Below are 20,985 nucleotides of genomic sequence, written 5' to 3'. Positions count from 1 at the left end.
TTCCTCTGACTTTTCACTTCCTGGCTTATAGGCACTGCTTTTTCCACTCTTCACTTTCTCATCACTATATATTTAGCCTTGATGTTTTTCACAGTCTGAGAAACATCCAAGCACTTCTTTCTTATGTTCCCTTTAATGTTCATTATTAGTGATTTGCCATAGTCCTTTTATCTTTGGGATAAGAGAATAGATATCTTTAAAGATGAGTTCTTGAAAAATAAGATAATATTAAAACAATTTTACTTTTGTGGCTTTGCAGTTTATTTCGAATTTTGGTTCAAGATGTGGATCAAATTAATCTGTTGTTTCAAACTGTTACTCTGATATCTCAATGCTGTTTAGGATATGCAATTAAATAATTATTTCTTGCCCTTGTTATGAGCACAATCCATCGTTTTAAAATAAATTTTCCTCTCTAAGACCACAGAATTGTTCTGAGGGTTACTAATCTTTAGAATTTTTTTGACATCATAAACAATCTGTAGCCTATTGGATAAAGTGTACTATATAAATAGAAATAATTTGAACTGGCTATTGAAATTAGTTTCTATCATTTGAATATGGTATATATCTTCCACATTGGATGGTTATAACTAGGATATTTAAGTGATAATTGCAGTATTAGATCAGTGGTTCTTATGCTTAGCAGTGTCATTGGTAAAGCAAGTAGATGTTTAGTTTTTTGTACTTGAGTGTATATACATACACGTATACTTATATCTGTGTTTATACAAATTTATAACTATTTTATTTATCCAGCTTTCATTTTATAGTGTGTAATATGATTTAATTATTTGTTAGGCTTGTTATTTGTATAGTATTAGCTTCTGCATTTGAATGTGATATAGGATTATCCATGTGCTTTTTGGTTAAAAAAAAAAAAAGCTATTTAAATTAGGTTAGCTCTATGTACCAAAATTTCATTTTCCATCAGAATGTACTGTTTGATTCTTAGGCTGACTTACCATTTGAAGTATCTTGTCTGCCACTAACTAGCAAGTCTAGTTAACTAAAAGTAAGGAAATCAAGTGCTTTTTGTTGTATCTGAGATTAGCTCATGGATCCAGCTATTATAAATTTTGCAAGGATTTTTATATAGTAAATATTTTGGCTGCTTTTCTTGCGTTTTCTCGTTTTTCTTCCTCTGAACTGTGTCCCTTTGGAGACAGCTAAGGGAAGGGTAAACTCTAGCAGTGAAAGGTGATTTTTTGGGGGGTGCTATACTTTTTTATGTTAGCACTTACATTTTTTGATAAATGTCTGTTCTCTAAGACAGAATTTCGCAAAGTTGTATTTCCTGCAGACTAGTTCACATAGTTGAAAGAGTTTCTGATCTATAAGTTTGAAGCCACTCTTTGGAAATTCACAGTACATATTAGCAAATGGAAGGCTCTGAGGTGGTCTGCTGCAAAAGAAACTGGTTGGCTTGCTTACTGTAGTTCCCCAAACTAGCTTGACCACCAAAACTTTCTGTTTGACTAACAGGAGTATCCTGCAAAATTTTATTCCATGACGCATACTTTGGTAATTGTGCTTTAAGGTGATAACCAAGCTAGCTAAATTTCAGTTAGGATCATGAACTTTTAGTTTTTTTAAATTATTCTACCTCTAACTTTTTGTTCTTTTGGGGGGACTAATTTTTCATGGTTTTTGTATTATTTTAATATCTGTTATTGCCTAAGGTCTGCTCCCCATTGGCTACAAACTTTTCCATTTTTTATTTTAGAGCTGAATCAATTTATGAAGAAATGAAACAGAAATATGGAACTCAGGGTTGCTATTTACTTAAAATTAATTCTCGAACACCTAATCGAGCGTCAGATGAACAGATACCAGATCCTTGGAGTCAGTATCTCCAGAAAAATAGTATTCAAAACCAGGTATATGTAAAAAACAACAATGAAGCAAACTACAAAAGCTGTATTTCAGTTTTATGGCTAATGGTATCACTGTAGAATTTGTAGAATTACTAATAGTTATTTTGTGGAATCTGGCTAGTTTTGATCCATCAGTATGTGAGCTCTTAAGTCAGTAGTTCAGAAGCTGTTTTTAACCAACTGCAGTAATCCCTTATGTGTATACCTTTCAGGTATATAATATCAGTGTTAATTGATTGTTTTCTTAAAAGATGAAAAGTGGGGACTTCTTTGGCAGTCCAGTGGTTAAAACTCCACGCTTCCACTGCAGGGGGCGTGGGTTTGATCCCTGCTCTGGGAACTAAGATCCCATCCTGCATGACGCGGGGCCCAGCCAAAAAAAAAAAAAGAAAAAAAAATGATGAAAAGTGAATTATACATTAAGAATTGAATTAGATTGACTAAACAAACATGTAGAGAATAGAATTCTTGGCTTGTACATTTAATTCATTATGAATGCTTACAGTCAATTCTTTATTATCCACATGCTCTGGGGTTGCCTTCCTTCATTTTCAACATGCTGTTCTTATGGCCACCTTTTGGAGCTCATACTTTTTAGGTGGGTGGGCTTTTTTCCCTAACTTTCCTCTGATTTTCTTTTCTTTTGAATTTCCAGGAAGTTTTGTTTCTTCCTAATCAACTCTTCTAATATAGAGTTCTAGACTAATGTTAATTGTTGTCTGTTGGCTAATGCGTGTGGGTGTAAGGTTTCACATTCTGTCCAACTTTTAAGGTAGAACTTTATGGCACTTGGTAGTGGTCAAATGCCAAGTTCCTATGCTTAGTTCAGATAATCAAGAGTTGACTTTTTTTTGTTTAGAAAGAGGATTTCTTAAGTAAATGGAAAATATATTTATATTTTGTACAGTTAAACTACATTATGTACTTGATGTGATATTATTTTAAGAAATATGAATTAGAAAGTTCATGTAGTTTTTGATGTTCTAATATAAATATTGTTTAATAATCTGTTTATTTGCCTTTTCTTTCTTATATATGGAATTTTTAATCCAGTTTTATTCACTTTAATATTGAGATAATTGTTGACCTTCTTTAAGATAATGTTGGGGAAAGGTGTCTGAGAGAAAAGAACCAGTTGGATGTGAAGGAACTTTAAATGATGTTTCAGGGCCACACTCAGAATAGGAATAGTATTGAAATATTCAATTTAGAATCCAGCCATCTTAGGTTGGGAAAGGGAACATAATAAGTAAGATTGTCCAGTTGGAGAACTTTTAATAGAAGACAGAGCTATAGAAATTCTACAGCTTAGAATCCTAGAAGCCCAGGATTGAAGGATAGTTTAAAGGTTGTCAAATCCAACCCCTGTTCTAATGCTTTAATTTCCTTTAAACCTATAAATGACCTCATCTAGTAAAAGTACTCATTGTCTTCTCAGGTGACCTGTTCCATGTCTGAGCAGCTTGAGGATCAACCAGAATTTTTCTCCCTTTGCTTGTACTCAATCCTATAGGGACCATATCAGTTTTCCATTAAGACAACTTTCAAATTATACAAGATAGCTTTCATGTCTTTTAAAATATTTTTCTAGGCTAAATATACTGTTTTTTCAACTCTTTCTTAAATGTTGTTTTTAGACTGTTTCTTGTCCTGATCACGTTCCTCTTATTAAGTTCTAGTTTACATATTTTTCCCAAAATTTGGCACTCAGAATAATACCTCATAGTATTAGTGGTCTTATGGAGTAGTCTGGGTATTTTTAAAGTTTTTTTTGTTGGCTGAAATCAGTGCCCTTTTTACAAGTAAACGTTGCGTTGGATATTTTTCTTTCTTTTTTTTTTTTTGCATTGGATATTTCTCCAAAACACTTCTGTGTATTCAGAATGCACTCCAAACTATTAACGCTGCATCTGTGATCCAGCAGATTCCATACCATCCTTTTTTTACCCCGCTTGACTCTAGTAGTCCATCTGTCTTGCCATTATTCCTTACATAGATATATATAGAGGTTTCATATAAGCATGTGCATATCACATATAAACAGAAAAACTGAGATAGAAGTAACTCGAATTCAGAAGAATTAGGATAGTAGATTGCATGTGAAACAGAATTTAAGAATATAGTAGGTGTGGATTGAAGTGATAGAATATGATACATGGAAGAAGTTAAGAATTTGGAGGATTGGAAGAAAAGAGTTGCTGTAGCAAAAAAAAATGAGATTTACCATAGTTGTTGATGAATTTGATGGTATCTTAAACATGATTAAATATAACCATTAATGCTGTTTAAATTTTATTTTGATAGGAATCATATGAAGATGGCCCTTGTACTATAACTTCAAATAAGAATTCTGATAGTAACTTGCTTTCATTGGATGGATTAGATAACGAAGTCAAAGGTCTTGATATACTTTCTCTAAGTTTCTCTTTTGATTGAAAATATGCACTGTTGTTAAATCTTTATACGTAAAAGATGGGGGAATTTTCATGATGAAAAAAGATAATGGACAGGTTAGCTTTTCCTCTGAAGATTTTATTGAGTTACTTGAGTTTGATGTTTTTTGACATTTAAAAATTTGTTTTTTAAGAGTAATATATCAGGCTTCATAAAAAATTTTTTGGGTAGAAAGCAAGGGAAGATATTATGTGTAGCATTAATTCCCCCAATTCACATGATTTTGAGAGCTTTATTTTTGTATTTTAAATTACAGTTTAGACAGTGATAGCTTTAAAAATTTTTTGTTATAAATTTTCTTATTGGTTAGTTATGCTATTTAAAAATAATTCTTTATATTTTAACATTATTTTTCTTCATTTCTTTACATGAATTAAAAAATTTCTATTACATGTAACAGGTATTAACCCAGGTCCTAAAATTTTAGGGGGAACACTTTAATGTTATTGTTTTAGATTTCTTAAGAAATACAGGAAGATAAACAGTTCCAACATTCTTTCTTTTCTTTAGTAATATAGTAGTAATATCACAATTTTCTGTTGTTTTCTGAGAGTAAAAGAAAGATCTGTTTTTCAGTAGATGGCTTACCAAACAACTTTAGAACTCACCCGCTTCAATTGGACCCATCTGGTGACTCTTCTAACAGCATTGATGGCCCAGATCATGTAAAATCTGCTTCATCATTACATGAAACAAAGAAAGCAAATGCTGGAATTATTCATGGTGCATGTTTAACCCTTACTGATCATGATAGAATTCGACAGTTTATACAAGAGTTCACATTTCGGGGCCTCTTGCCACATATAGAGAAAACAATTCGGCAATTAAATGATCAGGTAAGATTTAATTATTTGCACTAGTATTTTAAAAAATTTCAGTAAATAGTAAAGTTGAGAATATAGTAGTATAAGTTATTTAAAGAATTGAAGTTTTTGTTTGAAAAATAGACCAATATTAGGGTTTATTAACATTACTATCAGTGATGAAATTCTGTTAAATCCTAGAAGAGGCTTATTTATTTTCACTAGGGATTTTGTCAGCATTTTGGACAGTTTTCTTTAAATCAATGTTAAAATGCACATTTGCTCACTCTTAAAACTTTAGTTATTTAGAGTTTTTTCTTTTGTATGTAAAAGAAAAATATTAAATTGTTATATTTGTCAATATGTTTAATCTTTTCTCTTAGCTAATATCAAGAAAAGGTTTGAGTCGATCTTTATTTTCTGCAACTAAAAAATGGTTTAGTGGCAGTAAAGTTCCAGAAAAGAGCATTAATGAGCTAAAAAATACATCTGGATTGCTGTGAGTAAAATATTATTGTTTTTAGTTTTTCTGTATTTAACTCTGATTAGTGTTTGACTATATGATGTTCTGCAAAAAATGACTGTCTCTTTAGTTTCTTAGTTTCATATAGGTCAAAGCTGGGGTAGATAAGAATAGTGACCATAAGTAAATTATATTAAATTAAAAAACTATAAGTAATTGGATATCTAAAAATAAACAATAAGGAGGGTCACTTTATTTTAGGTCTATTTTCCTATTTGTAAAAAGATGGAGTTAGATTAAGTATTCATTAATAACTATATTAAAGTATTGAGGTCTAATAATTCTAAGACATGGCATATATTTAGAAATTTTGTTTAATATAAAATCCTGTTTTAGGGGAAAATAAAATCCATTTTAGATTTTCTTTTTTTTTCTGCTGTACATAAAGGTGAGTCACATGGAATTGATCATTTATTTACTTCATAATTTGACAATAGAGAAAATGCTTGCCTCCTGCTGAGAAGTTCTCAGTATAGGGATATAAATTATATAAATAAGGATGTAACTATCTGTTTCCAAATATCTTTGAGAAATGACGCTCTCTCCTTGGAGGTAGAATTCTTACCATACAGGATCAGTTTTTCTCATGTTTTGGACAGTTGGGCATCTTTTTAGACATTTTATAATATTTAATGGTTTAAAGGTCATAAATTGTAAATTCCTTTCTTAACTTAATTTGTATTTACAGGTATCCACCAGAAGCTCCAGAACTTCAAATCAGAAAAATGGCTGACTTATGTTTTTTGGTGCAGCATTATGATTTGGCTTACAGTTGCTATCATACTGCAAAGAAAGATTTTCTTAATGATCAAGCAATGCTTTATGCAGCTGGTGCCTTGGTTGGTATTCTGTAGTATTATAATTTCTTGTTTCTGCTACCATAAATGACTTAGAAATTTTTATTTATGAAATGGCAAGCAAACTACCTAGGGATAAGTTGTACTCAAATAGCATACAATGCTTTATAGGTTTTGAATTCATTTATGATAACTTGATGAATTTTTCTTAAACTAGTGCATTGAAACATGGTCATATGTGAGGGTTGGTTTCTTAGATTTGATTAGTACTTTCTATTTAATTTGAATTACAGTTTTCACTGTATTCACAGTATAATAACTTTTTTTTAGAAGATGCTTTTTGATCTCTTACAATAATTTAAAATTGTTTGAAATGTTTTTTTCTGATCTAAGCCTATATATTGGTTAAGAACATGTACTTTGGTGTGAGACAGACTTTCATACATTGGGGAAAAACTTGTTAAATCCACTTTTAGGATGAATAAACATTTTTCTGCAACAGTTTTTAAAATAGAAAATAAAATACAGAAATAATTATCTAAAAAAAATTAATTATCTAAAAACTGAGATATGATTAAAGCCTTTAACCTGACAGACTATATAAGTTCCATGACAGTATGAACCATATCTGTTTCAGAATACCTCTGTATCCTCAGCACCCACCAGTGTCTGCTCAAAAATTTATTGAAGAGGGCTTCCCCGGTGGCGCAGTGGTTGAGAGTCCGCCTGCTGATGCAGGGGACACAGGTTTGTGCCCCGGTCCGGGAGGATCCCACATGCCCCGGAGCGGCTGGGCCCGTGAGCCGTGGCCGCTGAGCCTGCGCCTCCAGAGCCTGTGCTCCGCAACGGGAGGGGCCACAACAGTGAGAGGCCCGCGTACCACAAAAAAAAAAAAAAAAAATTTATTGAAGAAACTGAATGAAAATATGTGATTTTCACGTGAAAAAATTCTCTGCAGCTCTGAAACATCATGTTTTCTTAACTAGTTTACATTTTAACTAATATACATAATGATATACATAGGGGTCTATATTATACCAAAAAATCTAATATATATTATATATATGGTATAATATTATATAAAAATACATTATATTTGCTATATGTGAACTATATATACTGCATATGTATACATCAATAAAAGTGTACTAAGAAAAATTCCTGTAAGAAAAATAGGCCCCAATTCTAAATTATTTTCTAATTTCATTCTACAAGAAATTACAAATCAGTATACACACAAACCGAGAATTTCTAAGGATACAGTGAGAACATTCAGAATGATCACCCCAGGTTACTGCACAATCTTCAGTAATCAACCATTAAATCATTTCTTAGAGTCTACAGTAATAGATTAATACATTTCACAAAGAATTTCATCAAGAACTGGAGTGATCTACTTACCCTTCAGCTAGTTATGACAAATTTAACTACAGAAAATCCATATTTCTCCAAGAATTCCTATTACTGGTTTCACCATGATATATCTTTTAATTTTATAGTTAAAATAAGTATCTTCTTAATTATCATCGAAAAAGCCAGGCAATATAGTCTGTTATTAATTAGCTACTATGTGACTGGTAAATAGGAAAGAGATATCAGTGCAAATAAAATTCATCTTAGGCAAGTTATTGAACATCTCTAAGCCTTAGTTTTCTCATCTGTAAAATGGGAATCCTAATGGCATAGGGTTAGATAAGCTATAAGGTTTGTAAGGTGCCTAGCACACTATCTAATATATATAATAAGCTGTCAGTAAGCATTGGCTATGTTAGTTTTTGTAATCAGTATAAAACCTGGGTGTTTCAGAAAGAATATTCTGTGTTTGTTGCCTTATAACCTTTTAATGTAATTGAAAAGTTGTCATAAATATATTTATAATCTTTCTGTGCTTAGAAAAGAGTAAACTAGCACTGTTACTTTCTACATAGTTATTTAATTAAACAAGAAGTTTATTTAAACAAGATGCTTAAGTTGAAGGAAAAACTATAGGATTCATTTCTTTTAGAGTAATTTATCCCTATTTAAAGACAGATTGCCCTACATATAATAGCTATGTACAAAAAAGGTATAAAATTGTCCTTGGTTTTACAATGATAAATGAAAAATATTAAAATTCTCCTTGCAACAAGGTATGCAAGGATTTTTATGGGGTTTTGTTGTTGTTGAACAGTGAGAGCAAAATAACTTGCTGAGTATGCTATCCCATCTCCATTTGATGTCGATCAAAACATACCATTGGCCATTTAGTTTAAAAAAATGCAATATGCTTTTGCACATACACCAGTTACTTTATGTACAGTAAAGGAATAGGGAAGGGGAAAATGAAAGAGTAGAGAAACTGTATTGTGGTAGTCAGGATGTGGTGGAACCAAGTTGCAGTTTTCTAATTGAGAAAGTCTTGGTCTGGAGGAACAGAATTCTGAAGTAAAGTAGCAGGTTCCCTTTTTAGTAGATACCTCCTGTCTGCTGCTGAAACACATCAATTGTATCTTCAGCCTCCATTTCCAACTGTGCAGGTGTGTCTGTTTCATTGATTGGCTGCCCGTCAAATCAGAATCTGATCTGCCTCATTGACAACCCCTGTTGTTCATAATAGGCTTTCATTAGTTTACTAAGCGGTGTATGCCTCTTAAACTGCACCTCAGAACCATCCTGCCCCACCACCCTCAAATTTATATGATCGTTCTTAGTCTTGACTCCTTCCTTCCGCTTTCGTTGGCCATGGCGAGCGCTGGAGTCTCCTCAGCTGTCTTTTCACAAACGAGGTCTGCCCTGTACGGGCACACAAGCAGTGCAGAAGTCGGAGCGGCAGCCCTGGAGGAGGGAGAGGGCCCGCGCCCCTCGTGAGCTCTCTCCCCCACACGCTGCGTGCCTACGTAATTTTTTTTTTTTTTTTTTTTTTTTTTTTTTGCGGTACGCGGGCCTCTCACTGATGTGGCGTCTCCCGTTGCGGAGCACAGGCTCCGGACGCGCAGGCTCAGCGGCCATGGCTCACGGGCCCAGCCGCTCCGTGGCATGTGGGATCTTCCCGGACCAGGGCACGAAGCCGTGTCCCCTGCATCGGCAGGCGGACTCTCAACCACTGTGCCACCAGGGAAGCCCCCCTACATAATCTTTTTAAAGACAAGCAAGCTATAAACAAAAGTGGAAAGAATAAAAATACATAAGAGCTCTACTTCTTTGATAATTAGCATGTAGATACTTGTTTAATAACTGCCATCTCTTTTGCATTTATTTTAATACTATGTCTATAAAAATAAAATAGGTGATTTTAAACTGTAAAACTAAAATAGCAAAATTACATTACTATTTTTTATTTCTTAGTATTTTGTTGTTGTTGTTGGGGGTAGGAGTTTTTAAATTTATTTATGTACTTTTGCTGTGTTGGGTCTTCGTTTCTGTGCGAGGGCTATCTCTAGTTGTGGCAAGCGGGGGCCACTCTTAATCGCGGTGTGCGGGCCTCACACTGTCGCGGCCTCTCTCGTTGCGCAGCACAGGCTCCAGACGCACAGGCTTCAGACGCGCAGGCTCAGTAGTTGTGGCTCACGGGCCTAGTTGCTCCGCGGCATGTGGGATCCTCCCAGACCAGGGCTCGAACCCGTGTTCCCTGCATTGGCAGGCAGATTCTCAACCACTGCGCCACCAGGGAAGCCTTATTTCTTAGTATTTTTAATTTTAAAAAGTCAGCTAACTTCTAAGAAATCTTCAGGAACTGAAAATATGTTACCTTTATGAATAAGAGTGTTTGAAAAATTATGTGAATTGTCCTTGGTTAGGCAGTCTCTGGTCTTATAGTCATCTAGTATGAGCTAATATAAAATCACAAACACTTAAATGTTATTTCATCATTTATAAGTTTATAATTTCAAAATTGTACACAATGCATCTGCAAATTGAAAGTTTGGTAAAATCTTAGGAAAGTATGACAAAAACTTTCTATGATTTTATGGTACTTAAACTTTTTCATTTCTATCTGCATCTGATAAATACTGCATTTAAATCATTTAGATGGAGGCATATTAGTAGCAGCTATATGAGAGAAGGTAGTTTAACACTGGAAAATAAAGGCATAGCTGCTGTAGCATAATATATGCATACCTAAAAATCTTTGTAGTCTAGAATAGCTGCCCTAGAAATAATAGGCCTTAGAGAAAAATAGGGCTGGGAGAGTCTCATAAAACCTATGTATGTTTGTAACCAGAGCATAAAATGTTTGTGTGAGGCAGGTTAGCATGGCAGGAGCTTATCTCAAGGAATAAAAAAAGTATGCAAAAACAATATGTGAACACTGGGGTGGGGAAGAGGAACTTGTAACCAGTGTAATTGCCATGAAGGTGAGCGTGGAAGGAAGCGCAGCCTGCCTTAAACCAAGAACTGTGCAAGGCTGGGAGCATAAGTCTCTAGAGAGGGCCCCTCCAGCACCCCCAACCACACACAGATACGAAGTGTAGTCATTCGTTTTATATTTTCTTAAAATACAGATTAAAAAAAGTTCCTGCTTGAGCAACAGCTAAGCTCAGAGCTTTTTCCCTTCCTGCTGTAGGTTATAATTCTATATTTGCTATATTTGATCCTGTTGCCTAAGAAAAACTATTTTTGAATGAATAAAAATTTCATTTGAGCTAATATCTCTTTCCTATTTACCAGTCACATAGTAGCTAATTGATAACAGACTATATTGCCTGGCTTTTTCGATGGTAATTAAGAAGATACTTAGTTATTTAACTATAAAGTTAAAAGATGTATCATGGTGAAACCAATAATAGGAATTCTTGGAGAAATATGGTTTTTCTGTAGTTAAATTTGTCATAACTAGCTGAAGGGTAAGTAGATCACTCCAGTTCTTGATGAATGTCTTTGTGAAATGTATTAATCCATTATTGTAGACTATAAGAAATGGTTTAATGGTTGATTATTGAAGATCGTGCAGTAACTTGGGGTGATCATTCTGAATGTTCTCACTGTATCCTTAGAAATTGTCGGTTTGTGTGTATACTGATTTGTAATTTCTTGTAGAATGAAATTAGAAAATAACTTAGAATTGGGGCATATTTTTCTTAAAGGATTTTTTCTTAGTATACTTATTGATGTATATATATGCAGTATATATAGTTCATATATAGCAAATATAATGTATTTTTATATAATATACCATATATAATATATACTAGATTTTTTGGTATAATATAGACCTCTATGTATATCATTATGTATATTAGTTAAGATATAAACTAGTTAAGAAAACATGTTTCAGAGCTGTAGAAAATTTTTTCATGTGAAAATCATATATTTTCATTCAGTTTCTTCAGTAAAGCAGCACACTGCTGGGTACTAAGGATACAGAGGTATTCTGAAACAGATATGGTTCATACTGTCTTGGAACTTATATAGTCTGTCAGGTTAAAGGCTTTAATCATCTCAGTTTTTAGATAATTCTTTTTTTTTAGATAATTAAATTATTTCTGTATTTTTTTTCTATTTTAAAAACTGTTGCAGAAAAATGTTTATTCGTCCTAAGAGTGGATTGGCATTAACAAGTTTTTCCCCAGTGTATGAAAGTTTCATTTATTTCTAATTAAATTATTAAAACTTGGTCTATATGAGACCACAAGTATGGTCATAATAGAATATTTTACTAAGAAGCCAAAACCTTCATTCTCATCTTCATTTCAAAATTCTTCAGCACTATTGTATATTATTTGAAGTATTAACAATGGAATGGGTTTTTAAAATGAAATAAGAAGTCCTAGAAAATTGACAGTAGTATAGGTCTCAGAAATGGTGTCTGTACCTTCTGTATGATATAGGATATAAACTATAGAGTGTATAAGTAGCTGAAAAGATGCATAGTGCAAGCTGTTATGAGCTCTGTTTTCAAATTTTGAAGCCAGTACATTGGAAGGAGACGCACTTTATTTTGTTTCTTTCTATATGGTTCTGTCATTGGTCTGTTCTTTAGTCATTAAGGAATAGGGAATAACGAGGAGGAGGTGGTAGCAGAAATCTTAAGCTAGGCTCACTTGGTAGTTACATATACCATGACTGAAAGTGTAGTTATATATATACCATGACTGAAGTTGTTTACTAGGTCTTCTTGAAAAAACTCATTTAAATACTGAATGACAGACTTTGGAATTTGACTGGAGAATTTTGAAACTAAAAGCATATACATATATTTTCCAAGTCTGCATTAGGCTATCAGATTTATATATGTGGATACATAAAAAAACTCAGCAAACTTCATTCCAGTTTTTAGACTTCCTGAATGCTAAACTACAATAATATTTTCCTTTTGAAATACTATAAATAATGTCTTTTCCTCTAGGAAATGGCAGCAGTGTCAGCGTTCCTTCAGCCAGGAGCACCCAGGCCATACCCTGCACATTATATGGATACAGCAATCCAGACATACAGGGATATCTGCAAGTAGGTGACTAGAATATTTATGTTCTATCCATTTAGAGGTAAATTTGACATTTATATGGTTATTAGATATAAATGGTTCTTTGTTTTTTATGCTTTAAACTTAAATAAGCTCCCAAATCAAGTTAATATAGACATAGATAAGGTGAGATGATCTTTTAAAACTAGGGTTTTACTACATTTTCCTTTCCTTTCCAATTTTGTTTGGATATGTGGTTAGGAATTTGTTATATGTAATGTTGAGGTTATTTGTTCTGTTGAGGGTGATTTATATTTTGGGGACATCTCTAACTTTAGCCACTGTTAAGCCAGGAGTTAGTTAGTTTGAACTTTCCTTGTTAAATAGGCAAACACAGAGAGTTAAATAATGGTCCAGGGAAGAAAATGAGAAGTGTTTTGTACACATAGTGAGTTCTGTTGAAACTCTATGGGAGTTAGAACTCACCACCTGTAAAGGAGACTATGAACTGGTCCAGAGAAGGTGTCACGGTATGTTTGAGGAATAGACCTTGAAAGAAAGGTTGGTTGGTAGTTGATAGCCACAAAGACATTTTAGTAATTGTGATTGGCAGGAACAATGTTTTGGATACAGCATTACTGCTGAAAAGGAATAGAGCCCTGGCTAGGTTAGAGGGTTTGTATATATGGAAAGGTGTTTTGAGAGAAATCAGCGTGGGGAAGCATTAACTCTCATTTATTATTATTTTTAAGCTGTAGTTAAGATTTGTATAGTAGTAAATGGGGGAGTTACTGAATATTTGAGTAGAGCCTTGATAATAAAAGTTATTTTTCAGAAAGATTAATATGACTTTTCTATATAGAATGGATGGGTTACAGTCAGAGACACAAAGGCAGTTTTGTGTCCTATAATGTTGAAGTAGAAGTAGTAGTCATAGCAATGTGTTTACAACACAACACTAGTAATAATGATTAACATTTATTTAGTGCTCAGCATTTACCACTATGCCAAGGTAATTTACATGCTCATTTAATCTTTACAACAAGCCTGTGAAATGGTGGATACCATTTGATAGACAAGGAGATTGAAACTTAAAGAGTTTAACTTGCCCAAGGGTATGCAGTTAATAAATGGTGGAGCCAGTATCAAATCCTGCCCTTTGTATAGAATACTTTGTATAATCTGTTTGAGAATATATTTGGAGTTTCTGACAGGAGAAACAGCCTCCTGTGAACGAGGAACCTTTGAAGGATTCCGAAAAAGTGAGATTCAAAAGGTAGAAGAACTATGAGAATGAGGCATTAAGGAAGCCAGAGCAGTAAAGTCCTTTCTCTGAAAAGATTTTCCTTGTCTTCATGAAGCACAGAGCTTTTGGAGAGATGCACGTGGAGTGGTGCAAAAGAAAAGTGAAAATACCAGTTGACCCAGATAGCCAAATAAGCTGTGGCAATCCAGTTTTGTCTTCCTGTTCATAGCAGACTATATGCTTTTTCTAAATACATACTTAACTGACATCCGTTTAACTTAAAATCTTTTTTCTAAGTTACCATAATTGGTAAGGTTTATCAACAATTTAATAGATATTTTGGGATAAATTAGAAAATACTACATTAGTTATACATATCAATTTTAAGAAACTCCCTGGTCTCAGAAATATTAAAACGTAAATAAATTTTCTTAAGTACAGGATATACAATATTACTTTTGCAATGCCCTTATAATGCCAGGCTCTACTTTTTAACTGATGCAATCCTATTTATACATTTCTTTTTTGAAGCTTTCCCTTCCCTCCTTTATCTCCCCAAATCATAATAAAAATCAATGGTACCCTGTTCATTATCTGTTTTATGTCAGTTTCTGCGTTTAGATGGGGATTGTGTCATAGAAACACTTGAATCTTTAGTAATTCCACTGCCTGACACAAATGACTTTTTAAAATCTTGCTTTAATAAACAAATTAATATAAAGTCCTGAACTTGGTAGCCTTGTGACTTCATAGCTGATCACAAGGGGAAATATCTGAGGATAAAAATAAAACAATTGTGTTAAGATTTGTAAAGTTTACTTAAGAAGATTTAAGAACTGAGCATATTTGAGCATATTGTAGTATGTGAGTAGGTACTGGTAAGGAGGAGTTAGTCTTTTGTGTTCATTAAAACATTCTCAGATATTCATAAATACCAACCCTCTAAAAAAAATCATGATTTGTAGAAAGTTTATGGCAGGTCACTACAGTAATTTTGAAAGTAGTGAAATGTATTTTTAAAATATCACTGTTCAGAATGACCTTCAAGTTAGTAGTCTTTGGTTGTAATTTTAAGGTCAAGTGGTATATTTTTGTATAAGAATTAGAAAGTAAAATGAGAAAAACTTTGCTGCTACAGTTGACCCTTGAACAGGATAGGTTTGGACTGTGTCGGTCCATTTCTTTTTTTGGCCATGATGTGCAGCATGCGGGATCTTAGTTCCCAAACCAGGGATTGAACCTGTTCCCCCTGCAGTGGAAACGTGGAGTCGTAACCACTGGACCGCCAGGGAAGTCCTGCGGGTCCACTTACACATGAATTTTTTTCAAGAAATATATACTACAGTACTACATAATCCACAGTTGGTTGAATCCATGGATGTGGAACTGTGGATACTGAGGGCCAACTGCATATTTTTGACTGCACTGTTCAGTGATCAACTGAACAGTATTCTCAACCAAAGATTCAGTATTTCTCAACAAAAGGATTCCATCTTGTAATTACACAGTAAAAAATATTTTCATTTATTTTTATTATTTTCAAGAATAAATAATCTAACTCTAGATTTTTGATGATAGTTGTCCACAAGAAAAATCAACTGATTTTGTGTTTTTACAAAGAAGATTTTTCTCAGTAACAGTCAGGCAACACTGGCTCCATGCTATCTCCAAGTGAAACATTTCAATAGTACTAACCAGAGAGAAAATGCCTAATTATTCCTAAAAGTAGTCAGTAAAATGAAACACACATTACCAGAGTTTGCAGTAAGGAAGGAAAAAGAAATCTGGGTGAAATGTTTATATTCCTTTATGTCTGAAAGCAAGTTTTGTTAACTAACTGCTGATTCAGAGATATGAGTTGGGTTCTAGCTTTTTTCATACAGGAAATGTGACTTTGTATTGTAGTCTTACTACAAAATTATACAATGCTAAAAAGGTTTGATGAGTTACGAGAATTCTTTGAAGTTTTTTTTTTTAACCTTTTTTGGTAAGTAGAGAACAAAGACATGTATTTCTTTTTACTTAAAAACTAGAATTGGAAACTTTTGTTGAACACATGGTTACTATGATGTACTAAAATATTATTGTAGTGCTAATTATATTTTTCTTGCCTTTTTTTCTCTAGGAATATGGTATTGGCTGAAAGATGTGTATTGCTTAGTGCTGAAATCTTAAAAAGCCAAAGCAAATATTCAGAGGCTGCAGCTCTCCTAATACGGTTGACCAGTGAGGTACTAAAACTGTGTAGTATTTGTTCTAATTAGTATTGTTTCATATATTTTTTTAAGTGTTTCTTTTTTCTTGAGAGAGTATGCAAAACAAAATTAGAGGGGTATCTCTCTTTGGGAATTTATAACCTGGCTACTTTAGTAATTTGTTGAATTAATTTTAAATGCAGTATTTTGTAAACTGAATTTATTTTATTTACACATTTTAAGCCTGCATGATTATTAACCACAGACATGCACTGTATGTCTTCTATGAATTAAGTTTTGACTTATGGATAACAATATTTAAGGCAACATGCATATACATCTTTCCTAATATAAAATTGATACTTTAAAAAGTAATTACTCAGGAATTTTTAATTTTGTTTTCATTCCTATGAACTTGTTAAAAAATCATCTTACGCATTTTTAAAATCTATATTATGAATATTTCAAAAGGGAGAAAAAGAAATTCACGTAAATAGTTGCTGTTGAAGGTTTCCAACAGACATTAAGTTGTATTGACTATAGGCTTGTAAAGAATGGCAGTAATTCTTTGTCAGTATGGTTAAAGACATGTTTCTTAGATGAATGCTCAAGAACAGAAAAAACAAAATCAAACACCTTTGTGTTTATATTCATGTTCCCTAGGGTTTTAATCCTTGGACCGTTGTACTTTTTTACTTCATACATGTTTTAGGTAATCTATTTACAGTTATGATTTTCACTCTCAAATCTGTCTCCAGCCCTGATGTCTCCTTGAGCTTTAGATTTGAAAGGCCAACTGCCTTTTAGACTTAACCTACTTGAGTGTTCCCAATGCACCTTTGAGTCAACATAGCAATAACTAAACTTCTACTTTCTTACCTTATAGATCTTGATCTTAAATTATAACCAGCCAGCTCCTTATTTGCTCAAGGCAAAAACTACTTGAGATGTACCTATATTCTTCTATACTGTCAGTGACACAATTAGGGGATTTTTAATCTATCAATTAATTAATTAGGCTGCATCGGGTCTTAGTTGTGGCATGCAGGATCTTCGTTGTGGCATGTGGATCTTTTGTTGCAGTGTGCAAGCTTCTCTCTAGTTGTGGTGTATGGGCTCTAGAGTGCGCAGGTTCAGTAGTTGTGGCACGTGGGCTTAGTTGCCCCATGGCATGTGAGATCTTAGTTCCCTGACCAGGGATCGAACCCATGTCCCCTGCATTGGAAGGCAGATTCTTAACCACTGGACCACCAGGGAAGTCCCAGGGGATTTTTTGTTTTTAAACTTCTTAAACATGTTTTTATATCTTCACATATTTTACTTATCTCTCTTTCTCTTTTTAAAATCCCTCCTATTACTGTCCTGGTTCATGTCCTTAATGTCCTTCTCTTGGACTTTGGCCCTTTTCCTCACCTTAATTTAGTAGTCCTGATTATCAGTCATATCCTTCAGATATTTGTATGTAGTACCCAGGTTGTTCTAAGTGTCTCTGTCCTGTCCTTTCATATATGCTGTGAGACCTGACTTGTCATATTATATTGGAAATTATATTTAAGCTGTTAACTTCTTGAGGATAGGGAACTGGGTTGCTTTCTACATTTTTATCCCTAGTGCCTAACACTGGGCTTGACACATGGTATATCATTTACAGATGTTTGTTGAACTGAACCATTAATTATTCTAAAAAGGTTTCTGTCAGTTATAACTAAGTAGGCTAAGGGATGATTTTAAAAATATTTAATAATTGATACTGCATGGACACTGACCAGTATCAACAGTTGTCAGAAACTATTTGTTAGAGCTGAATATAGGTTCTTGAGTGTGTTGATATTCTGTATTATAATAAATAATCTTAACTTGGGTTTGAATATGTTGCTGAGTTTTTCAACCTAGGGGTTATCAGTGAATGTAAAAGGAATTTATGGTTTAGGAGCTTGGAGTAAAATTTCTTTAGAGCAAATTCTTCTATCTGCATTGTAGCGTTATTATTTTCTTTCATTATTCTTTTTCTTTCCAACTCTTTGTTTTTACCTTTCTTTTTCAAACCTGGATGATTTATTTTGTCATGAAATTCTAGGAAATTTATCATTGTCATTTACTGCTTTGGGGTGACAGATGGGGGTGAATGTGATATATTTCCCCAGAAATTGTGATTTTCACAGGCCTTTTCTACTATACCTGTCAGATATTTCTTTGAGATAACTTGAAAGTAAAGACTGTTAGGCATAATATGTCTAAGGTTATTAAATTTTAACTAATAATTTGTATTTATTGTAATTTTGTTAACTAGAAAGGCTGTTTAAAATGAAAAATGTACTCATCCTGAGGGTAGGGAACTGAGTTACATAGTCTTGACATTCATGAATTGTTTTTCCTAGATTTTTGTTAATCCCATTATAGCAAAAGATAGCTGTGATGAAAAGAGTTGTGCTTTGACTTTATTTTTTGCACTGTAAGTTTATGGGCAAGTGGGTCTTATTGTTGTGTTATGCCCTGGGATTTTCAGCATGGCAGAGCAAACCCAGTTTAATGATGAAACATGTCACATTTAGTAGCACATAGGTAGTGTTTAAATTTGGTGCTTAAAACATGGTGCTTTCCCCTTCCTTGTGTCTGTGTTTCTGTGTTGAACATTTATTCTGGTCATATAACCCTTTTTGTCTGTTACTCCATTTAAATACAATAAATCACCTTATCAAGGATATAGTGATAGCACCAGTTTTTTATAAGTTTCTCAAGCTTGGGAGGAACTGTTCCTGTGGTAAGTTGTTCAGCTGCTAGCACCTTTCCTGTTAATTTCACAATTATGCAAAGAAAAAAAATCTTAGTGCCATGCCATCCTTGAGATTTGATTCAGTTAAGTTTGTGCAGCGGGTGCCTTTTTTTAATGGAAGTGTTTATGGAAACCTCTACCTCAAATGATTTTTTCCCTTATATTTATCTTCATATTTTAAGTTAGTGTTGCCTTTTCAGCTTTTGTTAAAATTATATCTTGGCTGTGGGCAAAGTTCACAGGCTGGAGTTCTTGTTGCAGTGGTATCATGGGGTTTTTTCCTTAGTTCCTTATAGAGCATATATGATAGACTTGTCATAGCGTGGATGTGAACTAACACTAAAATAAAATTTTATTCTTCAGCTCATTCAAAGAAAGCCTCTGCTTTCTGGATAAAATTATCACGTTGTGAAATTCTTCCATTTTTCTTCCATCAACACAGATGGCAGTTACCATTCTTTTCAGGGCCATTTTTTGGTTTCAAAGCAGTGTTTTTTTTCTACTTTAGGTGTCACTGTAAGACAGGACCTAAACGAAGAACAAAGGCTGCAGTGAGATATGAGTGCAGGGTGTTTAGCTCTGCAAATCAGTTCTTTCTCAGCAAACAGTTTCACTGGATGCAGGAGGCAAATTTTGCTTCAGTTAAATTAATATATGCTGTGGACTTCCGGGTCTCTCTTGAATTGGTCAGTCAAATTAAAGTTCAGAATGCTGAGGGTTTACTGTGCTGGTTCTCAATTGAATTGTACATTAGAATCATTTACACACCATCAAAGATATCTAGGGTATATTCCTTATTTTATTCAGAATGTCCAGGATTGCAGCCCATCTGGGTTTTGCAGGTTAATGAAGCTTTGTAGGCAATTAAAAAAATGTTTTTATGCTGTGTGTGTGCATGTATGTGTGTGTGTGTGTGTGGGTGCATGTGCATGCTAAGAATAAACTTAAGAAATTTATAGGACTTAAACTGACTCTATTGAGAAACCTAAATAAAATTCAAAAATAGAAGAAGTAATTAGAGGGAATCTACCTGTTCTAGATATTAAAATGTATTATAAGGCTTTAGAAGTTAAAACTGTTTACAATGATAAGAATAGACAGAGTAATGGAATAGAATGAGAATTTAAATACTACATATAAGTAGCTGTCATTTTGTCATATTAGTGGGAAATGTTAGGTTATTCACTGAATGGTGTTGTGACATCAAACTAGCTGATTCCTATCTTATTCATTACATGATAATTATAGCTTGATTAAGTTATAATATGAAAAAATGAACAACTTGGAAGAATATATGGGAGAACATTTTTTAAAATCTAGGAATGATAACATTCTTTCTTAGTTTGATACAGTATTTTGAAGCCATAGAAGCGAAGATATAGTATGTTTGACTACTAAAGAATAGACTCTTTCATGTCAAAACTGGGAAATACTATTTGCAAATATATGACAGAGGCCTAATATTAATTAAGTGTACAAAGGGCTCTTACAAACCAGATAATCACAAAAACCCATTCACAAATGGGCATAAACAGGCAATTCACAGAAAAAATACAAAGACACATAAACATATGGAAGATGAATAGCCTTACTATTAAAGAAATGTATGTTGAGAAACAAAGTGTTATTTTTTATGAAAGTGATAAAATTAAAAAAAATGATTTTTGGCTGAGTGGAAAATGAACTCTTATTCTCTTATGGGAACTTTTACTGGTATGGCTTTTTTTTTTTTTTTTTTTACCAGTTTGGCTATATTAATTGGAATTTGAAGTATATGCATAGCTTTCATTAACTCAGCACTTCTACATCCAAAAACTTGTTTAATAAAAATATTTGTATAGTTACTCAAAAAGTTTTTGTAAAGATGTTTATTGAAGCATTTTTTGTAGTAATTAAAGTATGTGGCAGTATTAAATCAATCAGTTGGAGACTGTA

General features: G+C 33.3%; 1 protein-coding gene and 1 pseudogene across 9 annotated transcripts in view; one reads left to right on the top strand and one right to left on the bottom strand.

The window, feature by feature from the left end:
* Positions 1–20,985, top strand: part of TRAPPC8 (trafficking protein particle complex subunit 8) — a 90,701-nt gene that overhangs the window by 17,930 nt on the left and 51,786 nt on the right. For 8 of the 9 annotated variants that reach the window (XM_073790638.1, XM_019930438.3, XM_019930441.3 and 5 more), the window contains 7 exons: positions 1,727–1,880; positions 4,182–4,275; positions 4,908–5,167; positions 5,518–5,633; positions 6,346–6,496; positions 12,780–12,880; positions 16,208–16,313. In XM_073790638.1, the coding sequence (XP_073646739.1) occupies positions 1,727–1,880; positions 4,182–4,275; positions 4,908–5,167; positions 5,518–5,633; positions 6,346–6,496; positions 12,780–12,880; positions 16,208–16,313 (982 nt within the window). The remainder of the gene's footprint in view (positions 1–1,726; positions 1,881–4,181; positions 4,276–4,907; positions 5,168–5,517; positions 5,634–6,345; positions 6,497–12,779; positions 12,881–16,207; positions 16,314–20,985) is intronic. The other variant, XM_019930435.3, reaches the window with a different exon arrangement.
* LOC109549181 (small ubiquitin-related modifier 3 pseudogene) lies at positions 8,779–12,494 on the bottom strand (annotated as a pseudogene).

This window comes from Tursiops truncatus, chromosome 13 (genome assembly GCF_011762595.2).
Source record: "Tursiops truncatus isolate mTurTru1 chromosome 13, mTurTru1.mat.Y, whole genome shotgun sequence".
Lineage (NCBI taxonomy): Eukaryota > Metazoa > Chordata > Mammalia > Artiodactyla > Delphinidae > Tursiops > Tursiops truncatus.
The sequence above is the reverse complement of the archived record's forward strand: the minus strand, read 5'-3'. Positions and strand labels throughout refer to the sequence as shown.